We start from the raw sequence: 18,411 nt of genomic DNA, 5'->3' as shown, positions 1-18,411 counted from the left end.
CACATATATCATCTCATTTTTACATTGAAACACCTTTTAGTTGTTAAAAAGAATCCTGAAATTAGAGCGATAATGGTAAATCTTTGTCACTGTGTGGCTCATTAGCAGCACTTCTATCGCTGTGCACTGAAAACTCCTAGTCATGCTCACGAGCCATTGCCATTTTGTGTATTTGGTGATTATCATAATAAGGGCCATCTTAGCACGAGTATTATCACAACAAAAATACAAATGGCCACGGTGATAGCAGTGGAAAATTTTACCCTCAAGATGGCTACAGGAGGAAAGCGCTTATGTTATACTACTGGATACAAGCTACAAGTGATAAACTATGCTAAGGTAATAGAGCGGAAGCCAGAGTTTTTGGAGCAGTAAGAGTTTTGGGGGGAACCACCTGCAAAAATGATATGAGAATGGAGAAAGCCACAGACTGCTAAAAAAGGTAAATGTAACCTTTGTTGTCCAGCCCCACATTGGCCAGAACATGAGTTTAAAAAAAAAACAGGTGATAAATGAGAGGAATTCAGGCAAATGCATTTCTACCAAAATGCTAATTAGAGACCAGGAGATTATAGGCACTTTCAGGTGGTCAATTTCCCCGCATGTAAAGCCGCAGGTTTAGGCAATATGCGGCTGTTTTGAGGCCACCTGAATGTGCAGGAGGTGCTCTTGAGGCAAGCTACGTAACCCTCCTCCGAGAGGGATAATCAGCTCAGCTCAGTGGCAGCTGGCTGAAAGCGGATGTTAAAGGGTCAGGCTGCTGATCACAGCTGACACTAGGCAGGAGCCAGAGTGTGCTCAGAGCCGCATCCTGTGCAGCTGTGTCCTTCAGGTTGCCAGCGTTGCATTTTAAACGCTGCCACCTGAACAGCAATTTAAAGGGCCGCTTCTGCTTCTTCAGGTGCATTCTTAGTGTAGAATGCATCTTGACAAAGCCTTATGAGAAATGCAAGGGAATCAGGGTTTTGCAGGAACAGAAGGTTGGTGCTGTTTGTTCATGAAAAAGTAAGGTCAATCAATACGTACAAAACCATCCATTGCACAGAAAGTGCCAATGCATTATGAAGACAACTGGAAGAGTGAAACATCCCACCATTCCAAAGGTGTGAGTGGGTGAAGAAATCTTGGGAAAATGTTGGAAATGAGATTATTGTGAAGGATTTTTATCTCTACTGGTAGCTTATTTTTATAAAATGCTTTCAGCTATAGTTTTGTTTTTTTCTTGTAAATTACAACAGTATTATTAATAATAAAGATTTTTCCTGTTGTCCTAGTTGCATGCTTTGTCCAATTTTTTTCTGCTATACCCGTAAATACACTAAAAGTTCTTAATTTTCCATGTTGAAATTGGGGGGGGGGGGGGGGGATGGGTGTGGGGGGGAGAGAGGGAGTCTTATTTGCCCGTGGGTCAAATACAGGTACTTTTAAATGTGGATTATAGTTGGTATCAGAATAGGAATCCAGACACATTTTAACATGAAAATCTACATTTATAAGTAGTTCAGGTGGTAATAATATCTACCACTTTGGTGCTGCACCTAAGATAATGTGCAAATTCAAAAGTTCTGAAAATGTGGAGTTTAGGCATTGCTCATTGTGCATAGTTAATGAGTTCCAGTACCTGAAACGTGGCACAAAAAAAACTGCAGGCAGCAGCTCTGCAATTTAACTGAAACATTGCAAAGAAAACCCATCTGCTTCTCATTTCCTTGATCACTTGGCTGCATTTAGTGTGGTGTGAATTTAACCATTAAGTAGATATTTGAGATCGGAGATTTCACTTACATAACCAATTTTGTGAATACTTTGCCTACCTTAAATGTAATAGCAAAAGAAACACGTTTTTAAGAAATTCGGATGCTCCAGTGATTCTCTGTCTAGTTTCTGAAGGTCGATATTTGATCCACATCTTTACATTCTTTTCTATAAAGTATTCTTGATTAGAGGGAGGGGGTAGATTAGATTTAGTTTTTCGTTTTGTTCTTTCTACTTGAAAATAACTGGTCTTAATTATGGTTGTCTTAGATCATATCATCAGGTTAGACAGAAATTATTCTGTGCCTTGACCAAAAGATTGCATAATGCAACTTACTTGGTCTCTATCCAGAATTATTTTTAAGAAAGTTAAATAAACAAATATGGATAGGTATTCTGAATTAAATTCATATTAATTTGTGATGTGTATGATGACACGCTATTTGTTATATTAGACTTTATATGTAGGATTTATGCTTGACTCCATTTTTTTTTTAAAAAGAAACATACAACATATACAAATCCAACTCATTTTTATAAATAACAAGCAATCAGCTTGGAAAAGATATTCAATGTAACACCAACTAGTGTGGACCCAGGAGAGTGGGGAGTGGAGGTACAGTGGTGCTCCACAGGTTCTGTAACGGCACCAATTTACCACAGCTTGGCTCATGCATAGCACACCAATCCCAATCTCATCCAGTATCGTCTGATCAATTCTGGTCTCCATCTTCAAGATGTGACCCTGGATGAATCGGGTGAAAAATCTGCAATTTTTCCACAAGAAGATCTTGGCCTTTTGTGCCGATGGCTACGAGGTGGGAGATTTTTGAGTTTCTTCACAATCTATTGGATCCTGGTAGAAGATCATCAATCAAACTAGTTTACCTGTCCTCGTGTTAAAAGGGATGTTGGATGATACTTGCTTGCCGCGTCAATGTTCTAAAGACTCCACATGCACAAAATCCAAGCTGGGGGATTTTGTTGTTCTGGATTCCCGTTTCCAGCACATGCACCTAGACTTGGTTGGCCCATTCCACCATCTCGGGGATACACTTATTTGCTCGTGTGTGGCAGGTGGCTATTCCTATTACTTACATCTCTGCAGAGACGGGGCCTTCGTAGATCATTGGATTCCATCTATTGGAGTTCCAGTCACTATTGCAATAGATCGAGCGTCTCAATTTGAGTTGGCATTGTTCTAAGCTCTCATTGATCTTCTGGGTACTACCTGTATATGCACTATGGCTTACCATCCGCAAGTCAACGGCCTCATTGAGCGTTTCCATCGTCAGCTGAAGGCAGCAATGACAGCAAGTGGTGATGCATGTACATGGAGCAAATGTTCTCCTTGAAGTGCGTACTGCTATTAAGGCAGATCTTGGATGTTCAGTGGCAGAGCTAGTATAGTGACACTAGGTTAACCTTGCCAGGCGAGTTTGTGATTCAGAGTCCAAACACAACACTCTATGATCCAGCTAGTTATGTTGATCGTTTTCGGAGAAAACATGAAATTACTCCCACCTACTCCCATGCGGCAGGCATAACCTGCAATGTATTGGTGAATGATTTGCAATGCTGTACTCATGGGTTCCTCCAGTATGATGTTGTTCGCAAACCATTTCAGCCCATTTACGACAGCCTTGTTACGAGTCCAGAGGACCCAAAACCCAGCAGCAATGGAAATTCACCAAGACAAATGATTACTTAAACAAAAGTTGCTTTTAATTTTCTTTAAACATAAAAAACAGGATCAAACTTTAACTTATTACTATTAACTTAACCCCTTTCTACTTCTAAGTGCCCGCATATGTAATGTGTACATGTTCAGGGAAGTTCTTTGATTCACAGTCTAATCTCACTTCTCACTCCTCCAAGTTCAGCAGTATCAGGCACTTCTTATACTGTGCACAGAATTTAACATTTATGAAGTTTATCAGGCTCTGGTTTTTACAGGTAAATGGTTACTGCTCAAGAAGGTTCTTGTCGGTTTCAGAGAGAGATTTGTTGCTCGTTGGATCCACACAAACTGATTCCCTCCGATTGCCATTTCAGTCTCTTGCCGAAGAAGCTTGCCCCATCATGGGTTTTCCAAATAACCTCTTCTTCCAGGTCACCACAGAGTTCCACTTGTTTCCCTTATTTCAGGTGAAACACTCTAGCCAGCCATTTCCTCTTCTAAGGACCACAAGGGGTTTAAACAGGCTGAACTCAGAACTTGTCTTCAAAATGGGGTTTTCAACAAGCTTGCCAGCTTATCACATTGCAGCCTCAATCTCTCCCTCTCTCTCTGTTTGCAAAACCACACATCCCCTCTTAGAACAGCACACTGCACCAGACGGATTGCTGGCACCGGAACCAATTTCTGCTTGGGCTTTAAAGACAATAGCCCATTTGCTCCACAACATCAGTCAAATTAACACCTACTTGTGAAGTCTCCATAGGCATTCTTCAAAGTTTCTGTGGACATGAAGTCTCTACTTATGCATAGCACTTGCATTTTAAATGAGATACCTTTTGTGAAATGATAGTGTCTTTTGTGAAGTGTCCTACACTAAACCCCCACAATCTCTTTTAAAAAACTTATTTATATAAATATAAAATATAATACACCTTGCAACAACCTTTTCAGGTCTTACAGCGCAACCCAAAGACTTTTGTGATCGACTGGAATGGAAAAACTGACACGTTTTCCATCGCAGGTTGAAGTCGGCATATATCTGTGTCAGAGCCCAGTCGCACCCTTGCTAGGTGGACCGTGCATCATCAAACAGTCAGCCCTCTGGACAGTTACAAAGTGGGACAGTTCCAATCAGACGCCTCCTTGAATGGCTCGGAGGCTTCTGGTGCGGGTGGGGGGGATTGCTGTTGTGATTGTGTAGTTACCTTCATTGGGAGGAGGAGAGTGAGAGTGTCAGGATCACCTGTGTGGCAGTAAGCAGGTCGGAGGAGTTTAGCCTGGTGCTGTTGGGGGAGTTAAGGAATGCAACATTGAGTCCAGTGAATAATAAAAAGAAAGTCAAATGAGTTTGTAAGCTGTGGTAAATCAGCACTGTTAAGTCCATTCGCCCAGTCCTAATGTTGGCAGCTCCTTACAGGCTTTAAACAACCTGTTAAATTAAAATCCTGTATTTAATTAAAATCCTGCCAACTCAAGGTTTGTGCCTATCCTTGGCAGCAGCTATGAGTGGTTGCAGACTCCAAGGAAGCAGTGGACAAGAGCAGGGCACCAGAAACTGGGAGAACATTCCCCCCCCATTGAGGATGAGAAGGCAGAGGAGAAGACCTTACAGAATAGTGACCAGCAGACCAGTGAGAGGCTCAGCAGCTGAAGGACTTGCACAGGCTGCAGGCTGTCAGTGACTTACAGTCAAGGGGATCACAGAACCAAGATTTGTGACGGTGCTGAGGACAAGAAGAGCTTCCGAAGGGCCTCAGGCTCTGAAGGCAGTCTCATCGTGATGGAGCTTTGAAATTGGAGCTCGTGTTCCTGATGGATCGTATGGGGTCTCTGCAATTACAGAGGCCATGGGAGCGAGCGCTGGAAGCAAACCCACAGATATTCAGCATCTCTGAAAGGATTCTCTTTTGCTACTCTCTCTCTTACTGTAAGGGGCGCCGGGAAATATTGGTAGCTCTCAGCCTTACGGCAGGCAGAAGGAAATTTTGTGTAATATTACATTTTGTGTATTACTACATGACAAAGGAATCTTGAAAATGAGTATTATCGGGTTTCATATCTGACATTCACACAAATAACACCGAAAATTTGAGAAGCAGGAAATTAATTCCACAAAATTCTCAACTACCAATATCTGCAAGGGAGAATGGAAAAGAGCTCAGAAGGCCACCTTAGCACAAGGATAACATAGAAATGATCAAGTATGAAACAAAATTCAGCAGAATTAATAGGGCCAGTCATCGTTACATATTTGAGTTAATACAGGCTTTTGCTCACGTGAGCATTTTGGTGATGCAGAAACATGCAAAAGAATTTCTTGTGAGATGATGTGAAAGGTATTCTTTGAAACTGCCATCTTCCTTACTCAAATTGGACACTAATTTTTAGGTGCCATACATTCTAATCCATGCAGTAAGGCTGGTAGGAAGTGCAGAACACAATTGTTATTGTTCAGATAGCTGCACAGGTGTACATGGAATCCACAGGTAAATGCTAACTAAAGAATCCCATATTTAGCACATGTAACAGGCAAAGTGAAAACCCAAAACAAATACTATCCTTTAAAACGCAACTGGAAAATAAAGTACAATATTTGCTTGAAACAGCGAGGACTCTATTGGGGCAGGGATAAAAAGATAAATCAAACAGACATCCAGTCACTGTCTATTCTGATTTACAAGCAAAATAAATAAGAATATTCATCACTGAAAGAATGATAAAAGTCAATCAGAACTGGTTCATGATCCACAACCACAAACTTGATGTTGGCAATTTCATCATTTTAAATAAAAGTTATGACAAATGAAGGACAGGGCAATAAAGCTGCTCAAACCGAAATGACTGCTTACCTGATCACTCATTGCATCTTCAAACTTGTGGTTGAAAAGACACTTGTACACTCGCCCCTCACCACCCTGAATCTATGAAGCCAATCAAAAGGGAGAATAATCAACATCAGTGTTAGAAAGTAGCTTTATGTGCAACTTCGGATTCAGATTTATTGTTAGCGTCCATACATGACACCACATACAATCCTGCGGACCAGAGAGGATTACTATTTATTAGTCTTCTTCTTCGGCTTGGGTTCGCGGACGAAGATTTATGGAGGGGGTAAATGTCCACGTCAGCTGCAGGCTCGTTTGTGGCTGACAAGTCCAATGCGGGACAGGCAGTAGTAGTGCAAAGAAAACTGTACACAGTGTACACATGTAAACAAATAAAGAACTGTAAACAGATAACAAATGTGAATAAACTATGTAATAGAGGGAAAAAAGTCAATAAAATGCACAAGAGTCCTGAAATGAGTCTCTGACTGAGTTTGTCATTGAGGAGTCTGATGGTGGAGGGGTAGGAACTGTTCCTGAAGCTGGTGGCACAAGTCTTGTGGCATCTCTACCGTTTTCCTAATGTCAACAGTGAGAACAGAGCATGTGCTGGGTGGTGTGATTGCTGTTACTATCCGTTCCCCGTAGATGTTCTCAATAGTGGAGAGTGTTTTGCCTGTGATGAACTGGACTGTCTCTACTAACTTTTGCAGGGCTTTATGCTCAGGGGTATTGGTGGCCCCATTCCAGACTGCAATGCAGTCGGTCAGCACACTTTCCACCACATATCTGTAGAAATTTGCTAGGGGTTCTAGTGTCATACCAAACCTCAGCAATCTCCTGAGGAAGTAGTTGTGCTGTCGTGCTTTCTTCACAATGCCATTAGTGTGTTAGGTCCAGGAAAGTTGCTTCGACATATTGTCTCCCAAGAAATTAAATTTCCTCATTGTCTGATCCCCCAATGATCAATGGATTGTACACCTTGGTTTTCCCTTCCTGGAGTCAACAATCGGCTCCTTAGTTTTGGTGACTTTGAGTGCAAGGTTGTTTTCGGTGCACTTAAAGTTAAATAACATTCATAGGGAAAAGTAGAGGAGATAATGAAATTACCAAACTTAAGTTTGAATTTTTATGCAACATAAAAATGCAAATTGCTTTTGAACAACATAAAAATTAAATCATATAATAGCTTAAGACAAATTTCCCATGCAAGTTATCGAGAGGAAATAGCCAATGGAACATTACACATTGGCTTTGACTTGTGTGCTTGCAGGAGTTCAAGAGTCCCGAGGAAAGGCACAGTGCAAAGAGAAATTGGGGGCTATTAAAAGTGCATTCCTTCATCCATTCAGACGAAATTTTCAATCAAGAGTTCAGGATCAAGGACACAGAGGATCAGTGAGGCTCTTTGTAAGTTGCCAAACAATTGCCAAACTAGATGGCCTCAGACAGCCCCAATGCCAGGTCTGTCCAAGACATGTATTTTGAGATTTGGACTCAGACTATTAACATTTATTCTGATCAGCAGCAAAATTTGATTGAATTGCAAGTAACTAATGGCTTACAGTCACTGATTTTATTCAGATAAATTGCAGTGTGTCTTTGGTCACTTCCAGTGCTGAGTCAGAAAGATGCCAGCAACTTACTGTAGCCCTAGGTAAACTCTAGTCTACGACCAGGTTTACCCATGATGAGCCAATAATATGTTGATGTGCAGAAAGCCATTTAATGATATAACTGAACATGGAAAAGACAGGACAAAGCCCACACCTGATGGTCAGAAGACTAACATGTGCCTTCTAGTCCAAATGCTCCATCTCAATACAGCACTGCCAAGATTGGCAGAAGGCTCCATTTGGCTCAAAGGCTGAATGACATTGAACACTATGGAGAGCTTAGCATCAAAATGATAGCGGCTGAATTGACAGGAGGCTAAGAGATGGATAGGCAAATGCCTGTAAGAAAGCCTTATAGTAATTGTCACAGGTGAATGTTGGCATATTTTCACAAGAACTGCTATACCCATTTCCCCTTAAGAGTCTCTTCCTTCTTTCTTTCTTTCTTCTTTCTTTCTTTCTTTGGCTTGGCTTCGCGGACGAAGATTTATGGAGGGTTAATGTCCACTTCAGCTGCAGGCTCGTTTGTGGCTGACAAGTCCGATGCGGGACAGGCAGGCACAGTTGCAAGGGAAAATTGGTTGGTTGGGGTTGGGTGTTGGGTTTTTCCTCCTTTGTCTTTTGTCAGTGAGGTGGGCTCTGCGGTCTTCTTCAAAGGAGGTTGCTGCCCGCCGAACTGTGAGGCGCCAAGATGCACGGTTGGAGGCGATATCAGCCCACTGGCAGTGGTCAATGTGGCAGGCACCAAGAGATTTCTTTAGGCAGTCCTTGTACCTCTTCTTTGGTGCACCTCTGTCTCGGTGGCCAGTGGAGAGCTCGCCATATAACACGATCTTGAGAAGGCGATGGTCCTCCATTCTGGAGACGTGTCCTACCCAGCAAATAGCATGAAAGGTTTATAGCCTTTTTTTTAATTGTTTGGAAAAATGTTTTCTAAATCTATTGTAAAAGTAGTTGGACAACTTAAACAATTGCTTTCTTCCAAAACCAGGATTAAATCATTATTACAGTAACCCAAGATTAAATGAGGCTGCACTAGAATCTGAACAACTCTACCACCTCTCAGTTATGCAGCAATCACAGATTTTGGATATGGAATGTGCTTTTGTCCAATGAGCTCAATACTTTCATCTTCTTTCAGTCCACTTCCATTTCTTCAATCTCTAAAATATTTTTCTGGAATTCAGTCACCCATCCCAACCCCAAAATAACATTACTGAACAGTGAAGGAACATTCTGTCCTATTTAAAGACAGCAAGAGTCACTGAGATGATGACAGTGCCTGTGATGGTGTACAATTAGTCTTGAAGCAAGAAAATCAACTGGTCTGCAACATAAGGGGTGCAAACATGCAGACCAAACCAGCAGTGTATTTAAGGGATTCACTAGTTGGGGAATTGAATTCCAGAGGTGTGAGGTAATGTTCCAGCTGGTTAGACCTCATTTAAGAGTATTGTGCTGAGTTCTGGTTGCCTCATTATAGGAAGGATGTGGAAACTTTAGAGAGAATGCAGTGGAGATTTACCAGGATGTTGCCTGGATTGGAGAATATGTCTTAAGAAAGGTTGAGTGAGTTAGGGCTTTTCTTTTTGGAGCAACTTTGGATGAGAGGCAACCGAGGAGAGTACAAGATTATGAGAGTTTTGGGGTGGACAGCTAACACCTTTTGCCCAGTGGCCAATACTAAAGGACACTTTTAAGGCGAGTATCTCAGTTTCTCCTAATATACCTTTGCCCAGAACCTCAGGGATCCAGGTCTGAAAAAAACTTGCTGGGTTTTGCCCTTTAATGTTATTTTGCCTGCTGCAGTTCTCAAGGGCATCTAATTTCCTCCAAATATTCTCTTTTTCATTCAGCAGCATCTCCAATTTATTACCCATATCATGTATGGAGTCCTCATTTTTACCCACCCTTTCCTCCACTTCAGCCACTTTACCCATCAGCCCAGAGGGGGAACCCTGGACCTTGTCCAGCTCCTCCCCATGTCCTGGGCTCTCTCGTTGACGGCCTGGCCTGGAAGAGCCCACCTTTCATCTGGTCCAGTGTGTCAATTACACCGTGCAGGGAGGGCTCTGAGCCCTCCTCCCCACCCCGCTTGTTTTGTTTTGACAGGACTCTTTAAAATCCCACAACCTAACAGAGCCTTCCTCCACTGCTGCCTTCATCCTCTTCAGAGCTCCTGGACCTGTCGCCTCTGCTGCCGGTGCACGCCGTCTCTTCTGGTCCATTGCTGGACCTGTTCATTGCCGCGCTCGACCCAACACCACTCACTGCTGCATCGCCCACCGCACCGCGTGACTTGGCTCTCAACCCGCCTCTGGAGCTGAGGGGTGCACTGACCTGCCCCTCTGTACTGGAGTTGACTCCAGTTCTTCATGGCTTCTTATCTGTTCGGGCCGGCTTATTCCCTGTGCTCTTCAGTGTCGCTGCTCAACGATTGTTATAAGCGCTGACTTCATCTCAGGCCTCGCACATACTGCCTGACCTGGCGTTCCCACTGTGAGAAAGCCTGGAAGGTCAAGCTTCTCTCCAGCTCCAAGGGTGCTGGAAAGGCTTTCTTTGTGTACTTGCTGGGCGGTAGCGCTGTCCTTGCCCGAGTCTTGTTCTCCCTGCTGGGTGGGTTGTTCAGCTGAAGCTGCAGCTTCCTCCTCGGGCCTCAGGGCAGCCCTACCATTTTCCTCATCACGAGGCATCCCCAGCTGGACCTCTTGTTTCAATGGAGGTTCTTTCAAGCTTTTATTTGCAAATTTACTCTTCTTAGGTTGTAGGTTTCTTCCCATGTCTTTTTTTGGTATTTTGGTTATTCAGTTAATGTTTTTACCCTATTTATTCTTGTAAATCCTGGGAGCTCAAGGATTCCACCTCTCCTACTTGCCCTGCATCACATGACCTCCCATTAACATACTACTTTACTTTTATGATCCCCTCAAATATCCATCAACACAAATATATGGAACAGTCTTAAAGTGAGCATTGAATTGTTGGGAACGTTTTGCACTAATTTGAATTATACTTGCACTACTGGGAAAAAAAGTTATAGCCCACAAGAGCTTCAGATTGCAACCCTATTCCTCCCACCAAACTCTTGCATCTTCATTCCATCAAACTAAATTGTATGGTATTGGAAACCCCAGCAAATTTCTACAGATATGTGGTGGAGAATCTGCTGACTGGCTGCATCATAGTCTGGCATGAGGACACCAATACCCCTCTGCGTAAAGCCCAGAATATCACTGGCAAAACCCCTCCCACCATAGAGAAGATCTATGAGGAAAACTGCTGTCGGAGGGTAGCAGCAATCATCAAGGATCCACACCACCCAGCACATGCTCTGCTACCATTAGGAAAGAGGTGTAGGTGTCACAAGACTTGAACAACCAGGTTCATGAATAGCTGCTACCCCTCCACCATCGGATTCCTCAAGCACAATCCTCAATCAGGGACTCATTTAAGGTTTCTTACTTCTGCACTTCATTGCTTGTTTTCTGTTTCCTTCTGCATTGCAGTATTTTTTGGGACTACCAATAAGAAATAAATTCTGCCTGGTCCGCAGGAAAAAGAGTCTCAGGGGGTTGTATTATGTAATGTCTGTATGCAGACAATAAATCTGAAATATAAACTCTGCAGCAAGTTAAAAACAAATTATTCATCATTTTCATTTCAGTGGCTATAGGATCATGATACTTTATTAAAATAAGTAAAAACTTACATCCTCACAGAATCGTTCCCGATCTTCTCTGCAGGAAAAGTACAGGTGTCTGTCCAGGTGGAAGTCATCAGATGACAGTTCTGCTACACGCAAGATGGCCTTCTTGCAATTTTCAGAAATCATCTTTTCATCAGTAACTAAAGCCTTTTCCAAACAGGATACCACCTCCCCTTGTGAATGTACATCCTGTTTTGGAAGAAACAGCCATTTAGAAACCACCAAACTAGTGTAGCTGTGGCACAGTTAGTGTAGCAGTTAGCACAACCTGTTACAGCGTGCTCAAATCCCGCGCTATCTGAAAGAAGTTTGTATATTCTTTGTGTCTGTGTGGGTTTCCTCCACGGTCTCGTTTCCTCCCATCCTTCAGAGAAAGGCTGTAGGTCAATTGGGTGTAACTGGGCAGAACAGGCTTGTGGGCCTGTTACCATGTTGTATGTCCAAATTTCAAACATTTAGCCAACAGCTAAATGCTTCACATTTATCCAGGACAGCCAAATTTTCCCATCTGGCAGAACATTTGACTACTGGCATGTATCTTAAGATCACTCAGAAATGAACATCTTCTCCCAATTATATTTACAAATGTTAATTACACCTGTTAACATGATACTGTGATTGCTGTAGTTCTACAAATGAACTGAAAATGAAAAAGAGCCCCAAACAAAAATCAGAAAGAAGTCAATAAAAAGAACAGCAAAAGAGAGATGCTTTGATGTCCATGCAAGGAAGCCCATGAGGTAACTACATGACCTGCTGAGTTTTTCAATTTTACTTTAGCATTAAAATTCTACAAATCAACAGTAAATCAGCCCTAAATAATAACAGAATTAGGTCAGTTAAAGAAACAGTAAAAGGCTAACACAACACAATGTTTGAAAATCAGCACAGGCAAGAAAGACTAAATTGCTTGCTGTAGGGGGAAGATGCTCAGACGTCCGTGAAAGGAAGGCCATGTGGTATCTGTTGCATCAGCTGAGCATTACAATTTTTTTAATATTTCAATATTTTAGGATTACAGTCTTTAAAATTAGATTTATATTACAGCAAAGGTCTAGAAACATTCAACTAGATTCTACCAAGGGAGCAGAACAAGTGTCTCGCTTCCCTGGAACCAATGAACATCATGAAGATGAATATTATGCAGAGGGAATGATGTGAGCCAGTTATGGTATACATTGGTAGCAAGCACATTGGCAGTTTCATCAAGATCCCGCATTCAAACTTGAAGCTAGGGAGGAAGCAAAAATGTAGGTATTCAAAAGGTATAGATCTCTGGTTTATTCTCAGTCACGTCACATCAATAAGAGAAATTATAAACTATGGAGGATCTAAGCACGATTTACTGGACATGCAAAATGGAGTACTTCAGATTTTTGGAACATTGGGACTAGTTCTGAGACAGGAGGCACTTATTTAAAAATGAGTGATTTACATTTTAATATAACTGAGACCAAAGTCATCACCACCATGTTTGTTAGAGTAAGTGGAGAGATTCTAAACTAAATTTGCAAAGGGTAGGTTCCAGCAATGTGAGGCACTGACTAAAGAAGGCAGCCAATATCAAAACATCCCCATCATCCAAGTCACAAGCTCTTCCCAATGCTAACTTCGGGCAGAAGACCTAAAGACCAGTACCTCTAGGTTCAAGAACAATTTCTTTCCAACAGATATTAGGCTCTTGAAATGACATCACAAAAAGGCTGTCTGAAGTATTGCAAAATCACTTTTTTTGCATTAGGAAAAGTGTAAGTATTTATTATCCATATTTTGCATTTAATGTCTCCTTTTATTTCAAGTACGTATACAACCGTAGCTCCTTTTTTTAAAAAAAACAAAGTGCCTGTTCAGCTGTAGCAATAAAACATTTTTGGTGCATATGTACTCAACAATGTTAATAACTCATTATCATTACAAAATACATGTAAATAAGATACACAAAGAAATGAGAAAGTTAAACAGCAATGAATGGAGGACAAGCGTTAAGAATACAAAGATTTATTGAGACAGTATTCAGAAAAGGATCTTTTGCTTTAGAGGTAGTAGTGGGGGAAAAAAATGTTTTCCAAAACTGTGGTAACAGCCAAGGTGCTGAATTCAGTTTTGATCATCGTACATCATGAAGTAGGTGAAGCAAAGGTTTCCAATGAGATTTACCAAATTTATTCTTAGGATAAGGGATTTTAATTACAAGGTTAGGTTGAAGAAGTTGAAGTTATTCTCCTTGGAACAAAGGAGGTTGAGTGTCGATTTGACAAATGTAGAGAATATTATGATAATTTAGACAAAGTAGCTAGAAAAAGCTATTTTTGAACTTTTGACAAGATTAGGGAATATAGGATTTAAGATACTAGACAAGGGATCTGGGGGGATGTAAAAGAGGGCACAATCACAGACTGGGTAAAGGCACTTTTTCATTGACAGAGCAAGTGATAATGACCTGGAACTAGTTCCCAACTCTTGAAGAAAACTGGATAGGCATGGAAAAAAAGACTCGTGGACATGGGAATGAAACTGACTGTACATGGAACATTATGGCACAGTACATTTCCCTTTGGCCCACAATGTTACGCTGACCTATATAAGCCTACTCAATAAACTAACCTTCCTGACCACACACCCATTAACCCTTTATCTTTTCTTATTTTGCCTGCCTTTTAAATGTCCCTATTGTACCAGCCTCCATCATCACTCATGGCAATTCATTTCAGGCACCCGAAACTCGAAAGAAAAGTACCTCTAAATATCTCCCCTAAAATTTCTTCCCCTCACATTTTAGATGTCCTCTGATGTTTGCTACTCTTGCCACAGGAAAGAGGTGCTGGCTGTCCACCCTATCTGTGCTTCTCAGAATCTTGTAGATCTATATTAAGTAGCCTCTCATCCTACACCCCAAAGACAAAAGCCCTACCTCTGATAACCTTGCCTCATAAGGCACACTCTCTAATCCAGGCATCATCCTGATAAATCGCCACTGAACCCTCTCTATAGCTTCCACATCATTCCTGTAATAAGGCGACCAGAAATAAACACAATATTCCAAATGTGGTCTACAACGCTTACAACTCTTGAACTCCTGACGAATGAAGGCCAGCATACCATTGGCCTTCTTAACTAACCTATCAACCTGCACAGCAACTTTGACAGAGCTATGGATCTGGACACTATTAAGAGTCCTCCCAGTAACCATGCACTCAGCCTTCAAGTTTGACCTTTAAAAATGCATCTCTTCATATTTATCTGGATTGAACTCTATTTTCCACTTCACCACCCAATTCTACATCCTGTTGTAACCTCCCACAACCTTCTACGCCCCCAACCCTTGTGTAATCTGCAATCTTACTGACCCATCCCACTACTTCTTCATCCAGGCATTTATAAAAATCACCAAGAGCAGGGGTCCCAAAGCAGATCCCTGTGCAACTCCAATAGTCACTAATCTCCATGTAGAATATGTTCCATCTACTACTACCCTCTGCTTCGTGCAGGCAAGCCAATTCTGGATCCACACAGCCAAGGTTCCATGGATCCCATGCCTTGTGACTTTCTGAATGAGTCTACCACTGGGGACCTTGTCAGATGCCTTACTAAAATCCATAGCCAGCAAATCCACCACCTTACCTTCATCAATTTCTTTTGTTACTTCCTCAAAAAGTTCAATTAGGCTCATGCAGCAAGATCTACCCCTCAAAAAAGCTCGGATTCTGTCCTTAAGAATCATCTCCAATAATTTGCCCACATTCACCAGTGACACAAGATTCACAAGTTTATAATTCCCAGGATTCTCCCCATTATCTTTTTTATACAAGGGGACCATATCTGCCATTTTCCAATCCTCCAGAGGCAGGGAAGATGCAAAGATCATCGTCAACACCATAGTAATTGCTTCCCTTACTTCCTGTAGTAACCTGAAGTACATCTCGACCAGTCCCAGGGACTTATCAATCCTATAGCTTTTAAGAATATCCAGCGCTTCCTCTTTCTTAACCATCCCATGCTCCAGCAAACAAGCTGGTTCTTTAGTGACCTCACAGTGACCATGGTCCCTCTGTCTGGTGAGCACTGAAACAAAGTATTCATTTCATACTTCCATAGCTTCCAGGCACATGTTGCCTCTTTTATTCTCAAGCAGCCCTACCTTCCCTCTCTTCATTCATCTGTTCTTCACATATGCAGAAAACGCTTTAGTGCTTTCCTTAATCCTACTTGCCAAAGCCTTTCTGCCTACCATACATTTCTCATGAGCCCCTCCTGTCTTTTGCTTCACAAACATTCTGTATACTCTCTCTTCCTCTTAACGAGCTGCCTCACCATTTTTGTCATTCCATGGAGCAGTGTGGACTTGATGGTCCAAACACCCTTCCCCAAACCACAAAGATAATGACTACTATACAGCAGAAGTATGCAAGTTAGGACAGAGGAATGATAGCAAATAGGTCAAGTTCAGCAGTTGGCTAAATTCACCCAATATTTCCACTAGTTTGTTGCAAAGAAATATGGAGACCATGACAGGATTTGCACATTTTATATTGACAACAGGTTCAGTTAAAGGGCTAATGCAAACACTGGACACCAGGAAGATCCAGAAATCAAATGCATAAAGGATATTAATGAGAATCGGATGAGAATGATGAATAGATCACAGATTAGTTGGATTTCCCTCGCCATTTGAAGTGAAAATAGGTTACTTTGAAGGATAACTAAAAACTACTTAGGCCTGAAGCCAAGGGACAAGCTAAAGTTCTGCATTTCTCAAAAACAAAATATTGTAGTGGCCCGCGCCTCAGGCCAACACAGGAAATGGCCGTCGAACGTGATGACTGGCAAAGCATCGTGTGGGCTGAAATGCCCATTTCCATAGACTGCAATTAGAGCAGTGAAATTGGCCAATCACCGCCAGATTGTAGGGAGCCTAATTGGGGCTCAGACATCAGAGGTAGCCCACTCAAGCCATGCTGACTATAAAAGTCAGGATGACTGCTGAATAAACTCAGGGTCAAATACACTCTACTGGTGTGTCTTTCTTCTCCTGCAGATTCGAGCTACAGCCTTAGGGCTTTAACCAAGAACTATAACCTTGCCGTTCCTGTAGCGACCTTGCTACAATACAAGAATGTATATGATTTGTAAAGTTTAAAATCACTTATCCTTTCATGGTTCTATCTGGAAAAGTCAGTGGGAGCAGATGTGCAAAGAAATGTTTCCTACTTCAAGCTTATTTTTCATATATACTTCAAATGTTATTAGGGCTCTTCCACCAATGGATAAGGTTCTTAGGTTCAATGCCCTCCATTCATCATAAAGTTACAAAAGGAACAATGCCAATGTAATGTGAGAGACTGCAATGAATCACTTGAAATATTTCCCAACAATAATCTTTGCACAACTGTATTCAGAAGTATAAGCAACATGGAAAGAGTTGCTTATATTTTAATGTAATTGACTTAATTTAGAGATTATGGGCATGGCACGGTAAACGGTAACAAGCCTCTGTTGCTCAATTACGTACACAAAGTAAACTCCAAAACCAGTGCATTTTGAGGGTGAGTGGAAACCAGAGCACCTGGAGGAAAGCCACAAAGACAATGGAGAATCTACAAACACCTTCTTACAAACAGTGCTGAGGAGATGAAAATTCTCTAACCTATCTCCATGTTGATAAATCAGTGCTACTGTGGCTCTAGTTAAGGGACCATTTCTCAGTGCTAATCTGAAGTTAACCCTGCACTCCAGCCTTGATGCTGCACAGTAAGATTTAGATCAGACATTAAAGAAAGCAATTAAAATGATTTGCAGTTTATCAGCTACTTTAATGGCCTATAATTAGGTTTGCATCAACTGATGATTGGGAGTAATTCCAAAGGTACCTCAGCAATTAATGCAGCTGGTATTTCCCAACAGGAATCCGCAAACTATCATAAGTGCTATTAAACTGGACAAAATCAGGACACTAATGCAGCAAGGAAAAAGGAGAACACATTTTTGCAAAGTAAATCTTAAAGTTTTTTTCTTTTTCTTCTTCTTTGGCTTGGCTTCACGGACGAAGATTTATGGAGGGGTATGTCCACGTCTGCTGCAGGCTCGCTGGTGACTGACAAGTCTGATGCGGGACAGGCAGGCACGGTTGCAGCGGTTGCAAGCGAAAATTGGTGGGTTGGGGTTGGGTGTTGGGTTTTTCCTCCTTTGTCTTTTGTCAGTGAGGTAGGCTCTGCGGTCTTCTTCAAAGGAGGTTGCTGCCTGCCGAACTGTGAGGCGCCAAGATGCACGGTTGGAGGCGAGATCAGCCCACTGGCGGTGGTCAATGTGGCAGGCACCAAGAGATTTCTTTAAGCAGTCCTTGTATCTCTTCTTTGGTGCACCTCTGTCTCGGTGGCCAGTGGAGAGCTCGCCATAGAACACGATCTTGGGAAGGCGATGGTCCTCCATTCTGGAGATGTGACCCACACAGTGCAGTTGGGTCTTCAGCATCATGGATTCGATGCTTGTGGACTCTGCCAGCTCGAGTACTTCGATGTTGGTGATGAAGTCATTCCAATGAATGTTGAGGATGGAGTGGAGACAGCGCTGATGGAAGCATTCTTGGAGCCTTAGGTGATGCTGGTGGAGGACCCATGATTCAGAGCCGAACAGGAGCTCAGAAATCTTAAAGTATGCAATAGTTAAAGGTGAAAAATTACTCTTCAGCAACTCCAGCCACAGTCCACACCTTCTGCTTGCAAAACTTGAATATGGATGGAAAGATGAATGGGATTCCAGATATTAAATACTCCTCTCAATCTTTTTATTGGTTTTTATAAGAAATACAATGGCTATACTGCTTTTTCTCAT

General features: G+C 41.9%; 1 protein-coding gene across 2 annotated transcripts in view; it reads right to left on the bottom strand.

Moving 5' to 3' along the window:
* Nucleotides 1-18,411, bottom strand: part of glg1a (golgi glycoprotein 1a) — a 185,450-nt gene that overhangs the window by 76,043 nt on the left and 90,996 nt on the right. For both annotated transcript variants that reach the window (XM_069901159.1, XM_069901160.1), the window contains exons 5-6: nucleotides 11,587-11,772; nucleotides 6,286-6,357 (exon numbers count right to left, since the gene is read on the bottom strand). In XM_069901159.1, coding sequence (XP_069757260.1) covers nucleotides 6,286-6,357; nucleotides 11,587-11,772 — 258 coding nt within the window. The remainder of the gene's footprint in view (nucleotides 1-6,285; nucleotides 6,358-11,586; nucleotides 11,773-18,411) is intronic.

Source organism: Narcine bancroftii, chromosome 10, assembly GCF_036971445.1.
Source record: "Narcine bancroftii isolate sNarBan1 chromosome 10, sNarBan1.hap1, whole genome shotgun sequence".
In the NCBI taxonomy this organism is placed as follows: Eukaryota; Metazoa; Chordata; class Chondrichthyes; order Torpediniformes; family Narcinidae; genus Narcine; species Narcine bancroftii.
This window is presented reverse-complemented; position numbering and strand designations above follow the sequence as displayed.